Source organism: Triplophysa rosa, linkage group LG17 (genome assembly GCF_024868665.1).
Source record: "Triplophysa rosa linkage group LG17, Trosa_1v2, whole genome shotgun sequence".
Classification (NCBI taxonomy): domain Eukaryota; kingdom Metazoa; phylum Chordata; class Actinopteri; order Cypriniformes; family Nemacheilidae; genus Triplophysa; species Triplophysa rosa.
In genome coordinates, this window is record NC_079906.1 from 22,666,438 (window position 1) to 22,685,245 (window position 18,808).

The 18,808-nt window shown below is 40.4% G+C and overlaps 1 protein-coding gene across 1 annotated transcript; it reads right to left on the reverse strand.

Annotated features, from left to right (window-relative positions):
• Positions 1 to 383: 383 nt before the first annotated feature.
• On the reverse strand, positions 384 to 18,527 carry ikbkb (inhibitor of nuclear factor kappa B kinase subunit beta). The gene is made up of 22 exons (XM_057356064.1): positions 18,350 to 18,527; positions 17,027 to 17,160; positions 14,110 to 14,204; positions 12,100 to 12,217; positions 11,847 to 11,916; positions 8,557 to 8,645; positions 8,244 to 8,333; positions 8,037 to 8,161; positions 7,508 to 7,615; positions 4,019 to 4,232; positions 3,747 to 3,941; positions 3,101 to 3,215; positions 2,802 to 2,925; positions 2,557 to 2,708; positions 2,298 to 2,359; positions 2,087 to 2,190; positions 1,944 to 1,993; positions 1,766 to 1,865; positions 1,533 to 1,680; positions 1,246 to 1,355; positions 918 to 1,017; positions 384 to 654 (listed from the first exon to the last, which is right to left on the reverse strand). Exons 2-22 carry the CDS (start codon positions 17,129 to 17,131, stop codon positions 607 to 609), a joined length of 2,322 nt encoding a protein of 773 aa, XP_057212047.1. The 5' UTR covers positions 17,132 to 17,160; positions 18,350 to 18,527; the 3' UTR covers positions 384 to 606.
• Between the last annotated feature and the right edge of the window lie 281 nt (positions 18,528 to 18,808).

Here is an 18,808-nt window from a genome sequence, read left to right on the forward strand (position 1 = left end):
CTTTAGAAACTCTCCCAACACGGTTTATGTTTAAAAATGTGATTTTTAAAATGAAACGCACAAAGAAAAACAAACTGCTTTCATACAAAAGTGCTTCTTTTAATACAAACGCCCCTTAGTTAAATAAATGTCAGAAAGATACAGACTCGCGTGAAATCTTCACAGCTTGAGGCCGTTTATAAGTCAGTACCCGTTGTTTGATAGTACATCGTGGCAATAGAGAAGATACAGAATAGATACGATTATCTCTAACAAATAGAAAAATGAACAATACAGATAAAACATTGCGCTGTTTTTGGCTGAAATAACTTCTGATTCATGAACTGTATATCTGTTCAGCACAGATTGAACATTATTCATTTAGCAGACGCTTTTATCCAAAACACCTTACAGTTCATTTATTTTCTCTGGGAATCAAACTCATGACCTGTGAACGCAGTGCTAATTTCACACTAAAATAAACTGGTCAAGAAATGATGCTCGAAGAAAAGAGAGGAACTCCAGTAGAATAACAGTCAGCATCGTCTGCAGTGTCATGAATCCTCCAGCAGGCGCCAGCAGAGCATCACGTGTCCGCACGCGCACAACAGTCACACCTGAGCTGAATCAAGACAGATCCTGTCCTCCATTCAACCAGCTCCACTGCCTCAACATCTGACAGAAGAATCAAAGACACACGTCAGCAATGATCATGAATATGGTTTTTATATCCCGGTGGGGACCTAAACCTGAATGCAAACAAACTCATGGGGACCAAAATGGAGAAAAAGCTTAATGATATTTTTTTAAAATACAAAAAGTGTTTTATGATCTTTAGGTTTAGGGGATAGAATATACAGTTTGTGCAGTATAAAAATCATTATGCCTATGGACTGTCCCCACGGAGATAATAAACCAGACGAGTGTGTGTGTGTTACCTGCATGCTGGTCTCAGTCTCCTGAATGGTTTCTTGTACTAAACTCTGCAGACGATTCTCAAACGACTTGCTCTCCTCAATCGCAAGATGAGACTCGTCTCTACACACACACACACGCACACACACACGCACACACACACGCACACGCACACACGTGATGGAAACATGCAAAGTCAGGTTAACTGCATCCTGGTACACAGTAATCAGGTGTCACGCGACTGAGGCGTTTCATTTTAGAATGAAATTGAACAACAAAAACGAATATTTAATAAATGATCAGCAGATTTCAGCTCTGTTGTCAGAGGTGTGATGTGATGGTTAGACTCACGTCTGGGGCAGAGAGAAGAGGCTGCTGGGATGTGGCGGTCTGTTGGACAGAGGTCCCGGTGGCGTTCGACCTCCGTCTGGACTGCCGCTCACTGGACTACGAACTTTACTCTATACAAAACACACAACACACCGCACGCTGCTCAGTATACACTATGTAGTGCCCACCCGTTTGTATATCAAACTGCAGATATCTGATCTCAATGAGTCAGTTTAACTGGACATCGAGGATCATTATTAAGCACAAAGCATTGTGGGAAACAGTATCTTGTGCTGTGTGTGTCTTACACAGGCCACTTTGAGCAGGTTCCACAGCTCCTTCTGTCTCTTCTCCTGTAGATGAAGAAGTTGATTCTCGCTTTCAGCCATGGCACTCACCATCCCCTCCACACACGGCAACAACTCCAGAACCTTCTGACGACACACCATCGTCTTACTGCGCACACACACACGAACACATGAGCGCTGATCTACAACCTTTTCTAAAGAGATATCTGCTGGAATAAGACACAGAAGTGAACCTCAGGTGTGTGTAAAAGTCCCGTAACTTCTTCTCATAAAACTGAATGGCTTGAACCACCAGTTTAATGACCTCCTGACAGTCGCCAACGCATCTCTGCTCTGGAAACAAACATCAGAGACCGTCAGAACACACGTCACACACATCTCACCACGGAAGATCCGGACTCCGTCTCTTACCTCTGGGCTTCTCTCGCAGCTTCCGGAACGAATCCATCGCTTTCACTTCACTGCACAACACAACACAACACAACAGAGGCGAGTGTGAGTTCTTCATCAACGCAACATACGATTGATTCATCCCATCTGTGATTGATCCTTACAGTGTCTCTAAAGCCTCTCCGTTCCTCCACGGCTGTCTCTGGATTTCCACGATGTCTGTCTGTAGGCTCATCATCTCCTCTTCCAACTTATTCACATCCTCCGTCTGACACGCACACACACACACACACACACACACACACACACACAGCAGAGACACTTAACTCCAAGACTGTGATCACGCATGACATCACATGTGCGTGACACGCTTACCTGTCCGCAGTTGAGAGCAGTTTGTTCCATCTCACGCCAGACACTCAACAGTTTTTCAGACGCTGAAACATCAACACACATCAGATCAGCGTTTATTCCTTTCAACACTAAATGCAGGATTGAGTGTCTGTAACACACAACCAAAATGTCACGGCGTCCCACAATGCAAAGCGCTAAACCTGCGCTTTCATTTCCAACGTGACGAGCGATCCGAAAGTGACTGTGAAACCTGTGAAATAGTTTTGAATGCGTGTTTTACCGATCCCTGAAGCTCTCTGTTCCTGGTATTTATCGATGTCGATGTGTAAGCTGGTGCTGAAGAACTCCAGCGTGGCTTTAAGTCTCTGATGCATGGACACCATCTCATTCTTCTGCTTCGACAGCGTTCCATTGTGTCTGAGAAGACTCATTCTGGAACACACAGAACAAACCCGTGACTGTCAGGCTTGTTACAGCGAAGACATTCCTCCCAAAACACACAGGAAGCGTTCTGACGTGTCTCACATGGCCACTTTCTGTCCCTGCTGAAGTCTCTGCCAGTCTTCTCTGAGCGAGCGGATGGTGTGCCACGCTTGACCCAACGTGCGTCTCTGAGAGCCGTATGCTAGCGTGCGCTTGCTGTCGTTCTCTAAATGACACAATGACAGACCCGTTCACTATACAAACTTCATTTTTACAGTTTACACGAATCGCTCACGAGACCTCAATGATTTCTGAGAATGGATGGAGAGCAAAGGGAAACTTATGTCTCATCTTAGAAGAACAAAGACTCAGAAATGTCATAGAACGTTGCAAACACTCACGAATGAATCGGATGTTTTCCGGCAGGACTCTGGGACTGAACTGCGGCTCATAACTGCTGCAGGAACGATCAAAGAGAAAAACCAGCGGCTCTTCGGCTCGCCGCATGTCCAACATCTGACAAACACGACACAATCTCATCATTCACGGCCTGGCGGAACCGTTTGAACACGTTTCACGTTTAAATCAAGGTTACTTTAGTTTACTAAAAGGTTTCTGTTCATCGAAATCAAATCGAATATTGACCTAAAAATTATTAGAAAAACTTCAACTAAATGAAAATTTGAAATCTTGCCTCAAAAATAAACTGATATAAGTTTAAACCTCTAAAATTATAATAATAAACCAAAACTACAATAAAACTCAAATAAAAATTAATTAATCTGATAAAGTAACAAAATCAACAAATCAATTATAAAGTGAAAAAAGCATACAGCAAAATTGCTAATAACGAATATAAACATAAAAGAAACATAAAAACAAAAATTCTAAAAATAAAATAAATAATCAAATGAAATAATAAAATAAAGATCAGATCAGATCACATCACATCAGAGATGAGATGAGATGAGATGATGATAAGATCAGATCAGATCAGATCAGATCAGATCAAAACTACAATAACTATGGTTTAAAGCAAAAACATACGCTATAATCGATGGCACACTGCATGATGTTATTGTGCGGCTCGAGGGCAAGTCCCGCCTCCAGGAGCAGCTCCTGATTGGCCGGAAGGATGCGAGTGTCCTGTGCGATTCGCTCCTGGAGGGACGCCACATCATCATCCGGCTGTACGGTGTAGGTGAATATTTCAGAGGTGGTCATGTTCAACACGTGCACCAGCTGAAGAGACGGACACACGGGTGGATCAGCGATGACATCATCGATTGACACGTTTCTTGAGGTTTTCTGTGACATACCTTCAGATTGAGAATGCTTCTCAATTCATCAAAACAGAAACAGGTTCCCTTCGGAGGGTCTCTTCCTGTGTCTGAGGTTTCTTTACTGTCCTCCTCCGGCTCTTTAGGTGCGTCTTGACTCTCTCTGCTCTGTTGTTTCAGATCTTTACCTCTCTCTTTAGGTGACCATCGGAGCATCAGTTGTAACCAGCGCTCCAGTTCACCGGCTAACAGTCTGAAACAGACACACACGCACGCACACAAGCAGATTTGTTTTTGTTTGTCCATTTGAGGTAATGATGAGGATGTGTGGGCATTATTTTGGGTATATTTAAAAACAAAGATCTGATCTGATGAAAGATCTTAACATTTTAATTGAACCAAAAACATATTCAGTTATACAATGTTGGAGCATCTATTCTTATTTTTCTGATGTTTGATCGCATAGAATGGGGTATATGCACACGGAGCGATGACGTCCTTCCGTTAAAATCCGGCGCCATAGGGAACAATGGCGTTTGGCTTCAGGAAGCACGTAGGATTACAATCAACAACGTGAGCCTAATTATTCAAACACTTCGCCATACGTCAACAACCAAAAAGAAGAAGCGCTTCAGGAGACCCGTTTCAAGGTACATCAACAAATATGAAAAAAGAGGCATGATCACAGAGACACTTAACACTGCTCACCCGTCGTGTTGTCGGTTCGCCAAAATGTGAACGTTTTCTTACCAAACACATTGTTCTCACTTGATGAAAAATCCCCTTAGTGCTATGAGAACGGACGTGACCTAGCTGGCTGAGATTTTAGAGGAAGTACGTCATCGTCCCGTGTGCATCTACCCTATTCATGATACATTTCTATATTTTATAAAATGCCACAAAATCTATGGCCCCCCAGATCCATCTCGGACCCCCCAGTTTGAGAACCACTGCATTAAAGTGATATTTCACCACCAAATCAAAATTTCCCCATGTTTTACTCAACCTCAAGGCATCCTGACTGAATATGGTTTTATAATAATGCAGTCGGAGTTATAACACCACGTATCATTTTGCTTCCAAGCGGTAGAATGGGAGTGAATGTGTGTTGATTTTTTGAAGCTCCAAAAAGTGCACCCATCGATTAAAGAACTGCTCGACACGGCTCCGTGGTCTTAACAAAGGTCTTCTGAAGCGAATCCATGCGTTTGTTTAAGGCGCAGCTATCATGCATGTCATGCATTCTGACTTCTTTACACGTGCTGGCTTCTCATGCTTAACATGGTCAATTTGTTAAAAAACAAGTATTTCTGTGCTTGATACACTCTCCCAGCACTCCAACTTGTTTCAGAAAGTTTTTTCTAATTCTAATGTGATGACAGGGATCCTAGTCCTTTTATTGTCCATTCTCCCGAGAAGGCGAAAGAAAAAGCCCGCCCACGAGCCAATCGACGAGCGAGACCCGCTTACCATCAAGATTGTGTGCGCTGCGTCAAGATTGGACTCGTTACTCTTGCGATAGTGAAGTTTAGGTGTGTCTGTTTGTTCACTGCATTGGAGATGGTTTGAGACTGATAGATGGAGCGGTCCCAGTGCTAAAAGATGCTGGACATGAACTGCACGCGGTAAGTCAAACTAAGTCATACGTCTATGTTTTGATGGCAATCATGTACGTGCATAATGTACAAAACACGAAGGGATTAACGTGATGATGTGTAGTGTCATCACATTACATTGTCGTGTTTTTCCGGAAATAATCGTACAGCTGTATCTCTCTTTTATAAATTTGATCAAACTAAATACTCTTCGAAGATACGACGTACGTATGCAACACTATTGTATAGGCACTCAAGATTAATATGAGACTAATATGAGTGTGTTACATCTTTAAGAGAAATATCCATATTGGCAGCGCTATTATGATGTCTCGCTTCTGTCATCTCTCGAATGTGCGTGAACCAGAGGCTTGTTTTCCGGCAAATGACGCAGGCGTAGTGTTGGCTCGATACCGATTTTTTTTGCTTCGGTACGGTACCAGAATCTAATACCGGTAATATTGGTACCGCATCGGTACCATAGGTGATGAATAACCAGCCCCAAAATAAATGATTTGAAAACATATTAAGAAGACTGCATGAAACTGCTGTAATGCATATTTTATATATTATTTTTATATTTTATATAGCACCATTTTATTTTTACACTTTATTACTGAAAATGCTTTGGTTATATAGACTTATCATCATAATCCCACAAATATGAACAATTAAATTTTGAACAACAATTAAATGTTTCAAGTAGGTCTATTTAACAGTAGCATTCAAGATGAAAACTGAATGATCAATACAAATAAAACACTGCACATTCTTCAAAGTATAAAATAAATATGCAATGACTTAAAGACATATTCTACAAAAAAAATAATGCTACAAAGTTTAATTTTCTCTTTAATATATGACACAGCTGTATTAGGTTACTGTCACTTTAAGGCAAATTCTTTTTTTGATGCGGATATACATTTCAAACACAACGGACTGTACTTTCTGTGAACCTTTTGTGTTTTTGACATAACAGCGTGTGTATTTGACTTTATAAGAACATATACAAGACGCGAAAGAGAACTTCATGATGATGAGTAGAATAACAGATGTCTGGAACAGAGATAACTTTATATACACAGCATGTAGAATATACGTTACACTGTAAAACAATCTAAAGATCTCTCAGCAAAAGTAGAAAGAGCCGAATTTGTAATAAATCACTCATGGTGTCTCAGTTTAAATGGTCGCAAAAGTGCTTGTAGAGCGATTCATCTTGTTCTTCTATGTTGCCGCTCCTGCGTCAGTTCTGTGGCATACTGCTGCATAGCGGTGAACTTTGGAACAGCAGCGTTTTAAGTACCGAAACGAGCAAAATTCTGGTATTGAACCGTTTGAAATCTAACATGTACCCGTAAATTTCCAGTACCGGTTTACTGCGCAACCCTACCAGGCGTGTCGCAAGTTCTGGTGACGAACTTTTCAGCCAATAGGATAGCGTCTACTCTGGCGGGAGCTTTCATCACCGTCATTTGCCGTAAAAACAAGCCTCAGGTTCACACGCAGCAGAGGGATAACGGAAGCTAGAGGTCAACGTTAATAGCGCGGTCAATATGGAAATTTCTCTTAAACAAACGCATGGATTCACTTCAGAAGACCTTGGTTAAGACCACGGAGCCGTGTTGAGCAGTTCTGTGATCGATGGATGCACTTTTTGGAGCTTCAAAAAATCAACACCCGTACGCTCCCATTCTGGAAGCAAAATGATACGTGGTGGTAATATAACTCCGACTGCATTATTCTTCAAGAAGAAAACCATATTCAGTCAGGATGCCTTGAGGTTGAGTAAAACATAGGGACCGCTTTAACAGACTTTCACATTGAACACAAACACAACAAACTCAGATAGAAAAACAACTAAATCACAGAGAAACACAGCAAACTCCCACATCTTTCCTGTAAGCTGTAATGACACGGACACCTGACTCACTTGTTGAGATTGTGTGGATGAGGCAGATGTTCAGAGTATCTAACCTCTCCCATCAGGTCCTCATAAACCACAATGTCTCTCTCGTGTTTCTTTGACACCTTGCTGTGCCTGAAGAGAGAGGGCGAGAGAGAGAGAGGGGTGAGGAGTTCAAATGGAGCTGGGTTTATTTTGCAGAACACCCATCAGCGCTGGCGTCAGTCTGAGTTTTCCAAACAATATTTTACTAACAGAGAATACTGGAGCACAGCCAATCACAGCAAGGCAAGCTTTAAAAAAACAACATTACTGTTGTCTTTACATGTAAGAACAAAGGTTTACGGTTGTTTATCAGGACCCCGGCGTCTTTTCTTTCACATCACGCTGACAGATGAATAAAAACACAGAATGTATCGTTCAGCCAAATCAAACACAGAACACCAGCCCTGCTGCATATTCACCAAACCCAAATTAAAAACCATTTCTTCCGTTCTTATCTTAACGCAAACACACGAATGATCTTAATGTGACGTGATAAATGTGATGGATGTACCACTGAACGGGTTGCCAGGTTGGCAGAAAGGGTCTGAATCCTGTGATACACTCAAACACCAGCGTCCCAAAGCTCCAGTAATCCACAGCGCCCGTGTATTTCTGCTGTTCCAACAGCTCAGGAGCCTTTAAGAGACACGGAGAGAGAGAGAAACACTGAAAAACAGCCGAGAGAAGAGAGACATGTAACGTCCGCTCGTGTACTGACCAAATACTGCAGCGTCCCGACGAAAGACGTACAGAGACTGCTCTGATCCAACTCTTTAGCGTATCCCAGATCTATGATCTTATGAACCAACTACAAGAGATTCAAAGAAACGCTCATCCACATTACACATAAAGCAACGAGGAAAGATGAAACCGCCATGTTCTGGGGAGAATATTCTGCATTGGGAGATCAAATGACTACACGCAAACCATAAAGAAAATATGATAAAAACACAAACATTTAAGGGAAATGTGTTTCCTACATGATGTGCAGTATCAGTGTCAGAGTTTTATTATAATGTGTCGGTTCTCACCCGCTTCTCTCCCTGCTGAAGGACGATGTTTTCTGGTTTAAGGTCTCGATGAATAATTCTCATCCCATGAAGGTACGTGAGCGCCGAGGCTGAGGAGAGAAAGAGATTTCTCTATTATCCTCTCACATACGGATTATTAAATGATCATCAATTATTATCAGCGCCACAGCGGTGAACCCACAGATGAGATCTCTTTAACATCTCAATTCCTAAGACGTCAATGAGATTAAATGGAGAGCAAATAGAAACTTGTTCTTAAAGTGACAGTTCACCCAAAATTAAAATATTCTGTCATCATTTACTCACCCTCAGGTAGTTTCAAACCTACATAAATGTATTTGTTCTGTTAAACAGAAAGAAAGATATTTGTAAGAATGTTAGCAATCAGTTCAGTTCTGTGACATCATCCACCATAGTAGGATAAAAATATTGTATAGTCTGTTGTTCTGTTGAACACAAAGTGAGATATTTCGAAGAATTTAGGAACACAAACCGTTCTGGGGCACCTTTGACCACCATTTAATTCTTCCTACTATGGCAGTCAATGATGTCACAGAACTGAAAATTGCTAACATTCTTACAAATATCTTTCTCTGTGTTCATCAGAGCAAAGTGATTTATACAGGTATTAAACGACACGAGGCTGAGTGAATGATGACAGAATTTTCATTTTTGGGTGAACTGTCACTTTAAGTCTCATGTGCGTCTCAGATATTTCTCCTGAGAAAAAGAGTTGTGAGAGTTTGAGAAGAGATGTCATCAATGTGTCAAACTGAGCTCAGATTTCTCTCGTCTGCAATCAAACTACAATATGAGTGAAGATCTCAACATCAACTCAAACATTTCTCATCACATCGACTCAAATCCAGATGATTTCACCTCGACAATCTACATTCATTTACACCTCCAGACTCATCACGGGTTCACACAGTTACACTCTCGTTTCTTTCTCTTTTTATTTCTCCTAAACGATTTTAGAAGAAACATGGAGACTAAAAGAGAAAGAGCGACCTCTGAGCAATAACAGTTGTGTGGGATCTGGAACAGAAGAAATGAGACGCATCAGCAGAGCCAAAGACATCAGTCCTGTTGGCTTCCCGTGTGAAATCCCAAGAGAACGTCCGTCACACGTCTGCTGTAGAGAGCGCTTCACAAGAGTGAATTCACTAGAATAAGACGGACCCTTGAGATGAAACAGCACAGGATGAGGTCGCTGACTAAATCCAGTTTCACTTTCACAGGAAGAGACTTCAGATGTGAACACAGCAGGACGTTGAATTAAACAGCGTGTGTGACGTGTCTTTAAATCTGAACGGGCTGTGTGTGTGTGTGTGTGATGAATCAACCAAAGGGTCACTTTAATGGCTGTATAGTGATTATGGACTAGAGGGTCAAAGGTCACCTGAAATCACAGAGTGAGGCACTGGTTCTCTCAGGAATGAGTTCAAGTGAAATTCTCCCTTAAAGTCTGCTTGTCTGCTCCAGCCTTTATCAAGTGCACACTTTCTGACGCTCTCGACTCTCTCTCTCTACGTGTGTGTGTGTTTCTGGCATAAAAACACAAATGATTCACACCACGTTTAAGAGCACATCTGGATGAAATTATGAACTGGATTTAGACTGTGACATTAACAAGACTGACACAAATTCAGCAGAAATTCAAACACAGCATCCAGACGCCATTTACTGCAAAACATCATCTTACTACTCAAGTGTTTTTGCCTTTTTTCTGAAACGAATATCTAAACGATCTTAAATCAACATGCGCTTCAACTAGTTTCATTTTTCTTACCCCACCAGCAGATATTCTCTCTCGCTTTAAGTATAAACTCGCTTCATTTTGGTACTTAAGGGAATGGTTCGCCTTCAAAATGAAACTTTTGTCATCATTTACATGCCCGTCTTGTCATTTTAAACCTGTACGAGTTTCTGCAGAGCACAAAAGAAGATGTTTCGAAAACTGTTGGTCACCATTGACTTGCATTAGTTTCGTGTCCACACAATAGAAGTCAAGGGGAACCAACACTTTTTGCTTACCAACATTTTTCCAAAATATCCTCTTTTGTGTTTTGCAGAAGAAAGAAAATCACGCAGGTTTAATGATGGTAAAGGTGAACTATTCCTTTAATATCTTATATTAAAGGAATAGTATCTTATGTCATTTTTCTTCTCAGGTAAATATGTCTTGATTAAGGATTTTAGACATTAGAGATTGTGCGTTCATGTTTTCTCACTGTATGTTTTTTTATCGTTGTATGTTGTGATGTATCCAGTAACACCTCAATATCTTGTCCTGTATTCTTTAATCCGGCGATGATCAATCAGGTCACCCCGTCCAGCTCTCAACACATGACTCTCATAAATGTGTTTCAGAAACAAAGTTCCTTTTTGATTTGTTGATGAATTTAATGTTCTACAGTAGAATTTTGAAACTTGTGTGTGTGTGTTTGTGTGCGCGTGTGTTTGCGTGCGCGTGTGTGTGTGTGTTTGTGTGCATGTGTGTGTCTGTTTGTGTGTGTGTGTGTGTGTTTGTGTGTGTGTGTGTGTGCATGTGTGTGTCTGTATGTGTGTGTGTGCGTGTGTTTGTGTGTGTCTGTGTGCGTGTGTGTTTGTGTGCGCGTGTGTGTGTGTGCGTGTGTGTGTGTGTGTGTGTGCATGCGTGTGTCTGTATGTGTGTGTGTGCGTGCGTGCATGCGCGTGTGCCTGCGCGTGTGCATGTGCGTGTGTGAAGCAGCTGAACTCTTGCTGCTGGCACGCCGCACACCCGTTGTAATTGCCATCGTTAATGCAATAGATTCAGATAAGATGCTGTGGCAACTATTGTGGATTATGTGTCTCATTGCAACAATATTTGTTGTATAACACTGGTCCATGATTGAGTGGATATGCATTTATCTGTATCTATAAATATTTTTGTCCCTGTAAATGATTTCCTTTAAGCGGACTCAAATAAAATATTAAAATGTGCGCGCGTGTGTGTGTGTGTGTGTGTGTCTGTGTGCGTGTTTGTGTGTGTGTTTTTGTATGCGCTTGTGTTTGTGTGTTTGTGTGTGTGGGAAGGGTAAATCCTACGGTATGGGGATAAATCCCCAATATAAATCATACAGAATGAACTTTTGTGAAAATGTAAAAGAGCAGACAGTTGTGTGTGATTGTTAGGGGTAGGGAATATGAGATACAGTTTGTACAGTATAAAAACCATTGTGTCTATGGAATGTCCCCATAAAACATGGAAACCCAACATGCATGTGCGTGCGTGCGTGCGTGTGTGTGTGTGTGCGTGTCCTCACATATGTCCTGAATGAGTGTCAGTACAGCGGTCTCTCTCATCCCACAGCAGTTCTCCAGGAGATTCAGATACTGTACGAACACAAAACACTGTGAGTTTCATCATATAAGAAGAATCACTGATGGATTGGATGGAAACACTGGGGTGAATGTATCATATTCATGCTTCTTTAAAGAATATCATGTCTAATGCATGGACATGTCGAAATGGCACATACAAATATCACAGGCGTTCTTTCCGTGTAAGTGATGTACCTTGCGTAGGTCTCCGCCCTGACAGTACTCCATAGCCAGTAATGGAAGATCATTCGTGGCCAGTTTCTGGAGTTCTTCTGGAACGTCTCTCGCTGCCACAACATTCATGTGATTCAACCTTTCATCATGAAAACACAGAACTCAGCGTACACGTTTCTGCTCGTAACCCGACATGTTTCTCAACAAATCTGTCTCATGCAAGTTTGTTCATAAAAAGTTAATTAAATAATAAAAGAAACGGAGAGAAATAAAAGCAGGCACCATAACAGAATAACTTCACGCCTACGATCATGTGTGAAATAACTGAGCTTGGGCAACGATGAAGAGGTCATCGCTATAACAACACGCATTAATTCATGACCAATGTCAGAGACGTCACGTCCACTGGAATGAAACTCAACTGTGAACATGTGTCTATTAAAACACACTTGTACTATTTCACCCACATCCCTTATGAGAACAAACAATGGCGTTATTATAGTAAAAGTGTCGAGGGATTCTGCAGCGGTATGAAACTAAAAGTGAAGTTAAAATGATCCGATTAAGTCTAGAAAGGCCACGAATGATGTTATTCTGATGTAAATACTGCGTTTTTGAGATTCTGCCAATTTGGTCTTTTCTTCTTAGCAGAGAAATGTAGAGAGATGATTACTGTTTGAAATAACAAGTTGCCGTGGTTGTGTTTTTAGTGTTTTTGTGGTTGTGACCATGTCTGGGGACAGACGGCTATAAATCTCAGACGAACAACATGCCTTCTCGCGACACACAACTACTGCTGGGTAACACTGAAGCGCTCACAATGTCACACTGAACAATCACATTGTAGCTCTACACAAAACCCTTTATTCCACATCTTAAAGTGACAGTTCACTCAAAAATGAAAATTCTGTCATCATTTACTCACCCCCAGATTGTTCCAAACCTGTATAAATGTCTTTGTTCTAGTAACACAAGGGAAGATATTTGGAAGAATGTCGGTAACCAAACAGATCTCATCCCCCATCGACTCCCATAGTGTTTATTTTCCCTACTATGGCAGTGAATGGGGGACGAGATCTGTTTGGTTACCGACATTCTTCCAAATATCTCCATTTGTGTTCAGCAGAACGAAGACATTTATCTGAGGGTGAGTGAGTGATTTTGGGGCGAACTGTCCCTTTAAGAACAACTGACTGACACATTTGACACATTGAGATGAGTTGAATATAGATGGTGATGATGTGTCTCCCAACATTTAATTAGTATAAAATCACTGAAACACTTGCAAACGACTAACACAAAGCTGTCTCCCGATACAATCCCTATATCATGGTGCACACGTTATCAAAAGATGCGATCGTATTTAACTCTACGGTGTATTTTTAAGTAAACCAAAATCATTTCCCGACACAATATCTCCGAAAGCATCGTCAGAACAGAAACGTCCACAGATGCATTTGCTCACATACAAATATATAAAGATGGCGAAGGTGTTGTGACAAACAGAGAAAGCTCTTAATGCCGCGCGCGGTCTTTATATTCCACACACGTTTACTGCTGTGGTGTCATAAATTCATCCTTCTTTGTTTTGCTCAGAGCTTTTCTTCATAAAACGTGCGAAAATAGCCGAAGGACAATAGAAAGCTGTGCGTGGTCGCCTAATGGACTTCACATAAAAATGATAAACATAGAAAGGATCGACTTAATTCTGTGGGTGGAAGATGGAAAAGTGCTATTAAAACAAGAGCAGTTTCTCCGTGACGCTGTCATGACGACGTCTTTAAGAAAAACAGCTGTCATGTGATGTGAAAACAAATCTATAAACGAAACGAATATTGTCCAACAAGGACCAAAGTGCCTCACACGCCACAGCATACAGTACATCCCTTCACCGCGTATTTCCCATCTCATGTCTGTTGTGTTTTAGAGAGCCAAATGATTCAGCGATCAAATGATTCAGTGTGCACCTGCTGTGTGACCTGAACATCTTGCAGAAGAACAGAAAGCATGTTGGATGAGATTTATATTCACCTCTTCATGATCTGTATCTCTAAACTCCATCTGCCCTTGTTTTTGGCACTGAGTTCCTGCCGACACTGTTTGATGGCGATCTGATCACTAGTGTCCTGTCAAAACACACAAGTTGCTGTTTGTACTGATTGTGTCACATGATGCAGAACACTGGCACTTTTAATCTCGCCCGTTTCCTATTAAACTTCCTTTACATCATTTCTTTTAAACAAATGATGACAACAGGTGACATAACCAGGAATTGAGGAATAGAGAGAGAGAGAGGTTGCATTGTCGTGAGTAAGCAATCATCATGGCACATATCAATCTTGATGACATCATGTCAGTGTGGGGTGCGTCCGTTTGTAAAAGTGGTTCTGCATCAAGAGCCATGTTTTACTTCACACATCAAGCGGCCACACCACAGTTGTGCAAAAGAGAACAGGGTCATTTTCAAAATATGGTCACAAACCCGTCCATACACTTTACTAGCATAATACTGTAATACGCAACTCAGCGCCTTTTTATAATGATGATTGTTATTTAAGTCTTTATAGTTTTGTACATCTTTTTCTAAATGAATTTGAATTCATTTTCACTGGAAAAAACACATGTCCCCCTCCCTATGTTTAACTCTTTTGTATGGTGTATAAACATTTCCTTTTCATTTATTTTTTAGTTAAGTTAACCAATCAAACACAAGTATATGGCCTAATAAATGCATAAATATGCAAACCAAAATAACTTTTTATTAATATAAATCATTTAAAATATATCTGTCCTTTGATTTTGTGTCATTGGTGTTATTGGTGACAGAAAATATTATTTTGTAAGAATACAAATATGTAAGTAAGTATTTACAAGGTCAAAGGTCAACAAAGAAGATGCTCTGTTCAAGCACACACATGGTGAGTGTCCCTTTCCTTAATATAAGTTCAAAATTTAGTTTAAAATGTCGGGGTTTTTTTTAAGCGTCATTGGTATTGCTTTGGTTTGTGTTGCTTGGTGTCATTATGAAGGATTTTTAATGGAAAAAAACATGTTTATCGGTATAATGTATAGATTTTACTGTGCCTCATCATGCTAGTTTTGAGGTGACTTAGCCATCATTTTGGAAAATGAGCCTTTCATGGGAATTTGTTGCTGGTGTGATTGTCCCTGGTGTTACACCAATGACAGAAAACTCTATTCAAATATTAATTCAAATAAAATTATTATAATTCAAGCTGCCCAATATTATTGGTAACAATGTAATCACACCGGTGAATACTAATCATCAATGAAAACTGAATTACATTTATTGAAGTCAGAAAGTCACCGTTTTTTGAGAATGACCCAACAACAATGTCCTTCAATTCAGACACGGATCACGCACACATTATGTCCACACAGGATTTCCACGCTGGTTTCTGACTGGCTATCAACATCCGCTTCTCCGAAACCCAGGTGCCAACACCCCAATGACAGGATGTGATGTCATCACTGACCATCTGAGAGTGAGTGGCAGGGTGTGTGTGAATCTGAACACATCATGTACTGGATATGATACAGACACAGACAGATCTATAGATAGAGAATACAGCCATCACGCAAGAATTTATATGGTCATAAATATCAAATTCATGAAAAAATGGTTTTACCAAAGGTTTTTACTATACTAACAGCGCAGATATCCACATTTGATGGATCAAATACTCATGTGAGGTCTCTCTTCAAGCATTTATAGCATTTGTTTTATTTTTAGTGCATGATTTAGTGCTATTTTCAGGATTGTCACATCCATAACAGTACATATTCCTCATGAATGGACACGTGAAAATTAAAACGAAGCAACCGTTTTATGTTCTATGAAGAGGCATCCCTTCTTCATTCGTTGGGTATTATCGCTTCAGGTTTGTGCATTTTAATTCACAGAAATCCTACAAAGTTTGTCGTCTCCCCAAAACCGTGTCCTTTTTTGGTCACAAACTCAAACATTATTTCTGCTGCACTAACACATGACAAACAACGAAAGGTTATCCCATTTTTCGGGAATTAAAATCCCTGTGGTTTTCACAGCCATGTCTGCGCATTGTTGGGTCATTCTAGTCAACTGTGAGTGACGTCAGTGGACCGTTCCAAGATGGCGGACACGTCTACGTGCCTGGAGCACTTGAATGCGGCATCTAGTTATTTACATCTACGGTCTAACATGCCTTATTTAGATAGATAGACACTACAGGACGGAAGTGCATTTTCAGATTTTAACTGAGGATTATGAGGGCACACGGTTTTAAAAAAGAGCACGACCCACATTGATAAACTATTTACAATAAACACTGAAATATTTCATGGAAAAATAAGCATTGTAAAGACTTTCATGTTTAATCCACTCAAGCATTCTTTAGAAGGCATAAATGTCACAGTTAATAAATCTCTGTAAGAATGTGTGTGTGTGTGTGTGTGTGTGTGTGTGTGTGTGTGTGCGTGTGTGTGTGTGTGTGTGTCACAGGCAGTGACTGATAGTGAGGTCACACAGGAGGATGTCAGTGACACAGGGGTCAGAGTTCAGCAGGTAGATGCTTTTCCTCCTCACTTGAACACTTTTCATTGTTAAACATTAACGGTGGGAACCTGAAGTGCTTCTATATTAAGACTTTTAATACACTTTCCTGAGATGGCAGGATGGGTGTGTCACACGAGAGCCGTGACTCTATTAAAAGAAACCACTGACCATGACACTGTGACATCATATAGCCGAGCAGAACATAAATGAACATCCTCTGAGAGGTGGTATTCTTTAACATATTTTTAAATGTGGAGTTCCCAATATAATGTATCAAATGAAACCTTGAGGATCCAGACCGGAGAATGTTCAGGGTTTGAGTTCATGGATGTGATGTGCTTGAATGTGTGTTGGTTAAGATACAACAACATAAAACAAACAACATCCCGCTACCTTATTTTGCCAGAGTGTGACATTCCCGAATCCTCCGGTCCCCAAACGTTCCTTCAATTCCCAGGGGCCACACATCTGAGACTGCATGGAGGGCGGACGACTCATGATGGCCCTCGATCCCGCTCATAAACACCCTGAGGAGGAGAATAATGACTTTAAAGGATACTTCACCTAAAAAAGAAAATTCTGTCATCGTTTACTCACCTTCCAGTTGTTCCAAATGTGTATAAATGTCTTTGTTCTGATGAACACAGAGAAAGATATTTGGAAGAATGCTTATGACCAAACAGATCTCAACACCCATTGACTCCCATAGTAGGAAAAAGTACTTTATCATTTTGTTTTGTTCTGTTGAACACAAAAGAAGATATTTTGAAGAATGTAGCACAGCAAACAGTTCTGGGGCCCTTTGACTACCATTGGTTTTTTCCTACTATGGGAGTCAATGGGTGTTGAGATCTGTTTGGTTATAAGCATTATTCCATTATATCTTTCTCTGTGTTCATCAGAACAAAGACATTTAGACACATTTGGCACAACTCGAAGGTGAATAAATGATGACAGAACTTTCTTTTTTGGGTGAAGTATCCCTTTAATGACTGTATGTCAAACTCAAAGAGCAAAACAATGTGCTTTTCTCTATATATATGTAATCCACATTTAATAGGAAGTGTGTGTGTGTGTGTGGGAAGGGTAAACCCTACGGTATGGGGACAAAATGTCCCCACAAAGATGGCAATATCCAAAATCCTTGTCCTTGTGGGGACATTTTTTGGTCCCCATGAGGAAACAAGCTTATAAATCATACAGAATGAACTTTTGTGAAAATGTAAAAGAGCAGACAGTTGTGTGTGATTGTTAGGGGTAGGGAATATGATATACAGTTTGTACAGTATAAAAACCATTGCGTCTATGGAATGTCCCCATAAAACATGGAAACCCAACATGCGTGTGTGTGTTTGTGCGTGCGCGCGCGTGCGTGCGTGTTTCAAAACACAAAACAGGAACTCAACCATTTTCACCTTTGAAGCCAAATGCAAATGTGAAATGTAAATTCTGTAAATTGTGAAAGGTGTTTTTGTCGTCTTTTTAACTGTTGAAAATAATGCTATTTATGTCAGGTTTGTGGAACTTTATGAGCAGATAATTTATTTACACAATATCAGATTTGTTTAATGTTCTTATCCACTGTTGCTCTATTATAGAACATCATTCAGATGTTTAATGGTGATTATTGTGCGAAATAAACCTGTTCATATTGACTTTAACACACAATTGACATTTGCACACATCTGACTGTCATGAATCGGAAGTGAGCTTTACCTTTGATTTGAGTTCTGATGGGATGTGATCCTTGAGAAAACAAACACTTTCTCTCGTCTTAGATCAGACTCCTGTGATGTTTACAGACCTACAAACTTCTTCAGCACATCACTGTAAAAATGTGATTTGTGTTGAAAAACAGAAGCGCCTCGAGTTTCTTCACTTCCTGAAACTTTCATTTACCGTAAACACTGCAACAGCGCGGAAGCGCGCACCAGAAAGAGCAGTGAATTCTGAGGCGCGTTCACGCCATGACTGAGTTACTTACGGTCGGCACATTTATTAAAGTAAACTCCACAATAACACTATAATTTGCATTTACATTTTTATACTACACATACTAAACGTATAGTGTTGTATAGCATCGTAGTAAACTGTAATAAAATTCCTAGATAAGCTCCAATAGTTTTAAACCTTTAACTTTTTCAATTCACTGTTGTTTATATACAGAAAAATACA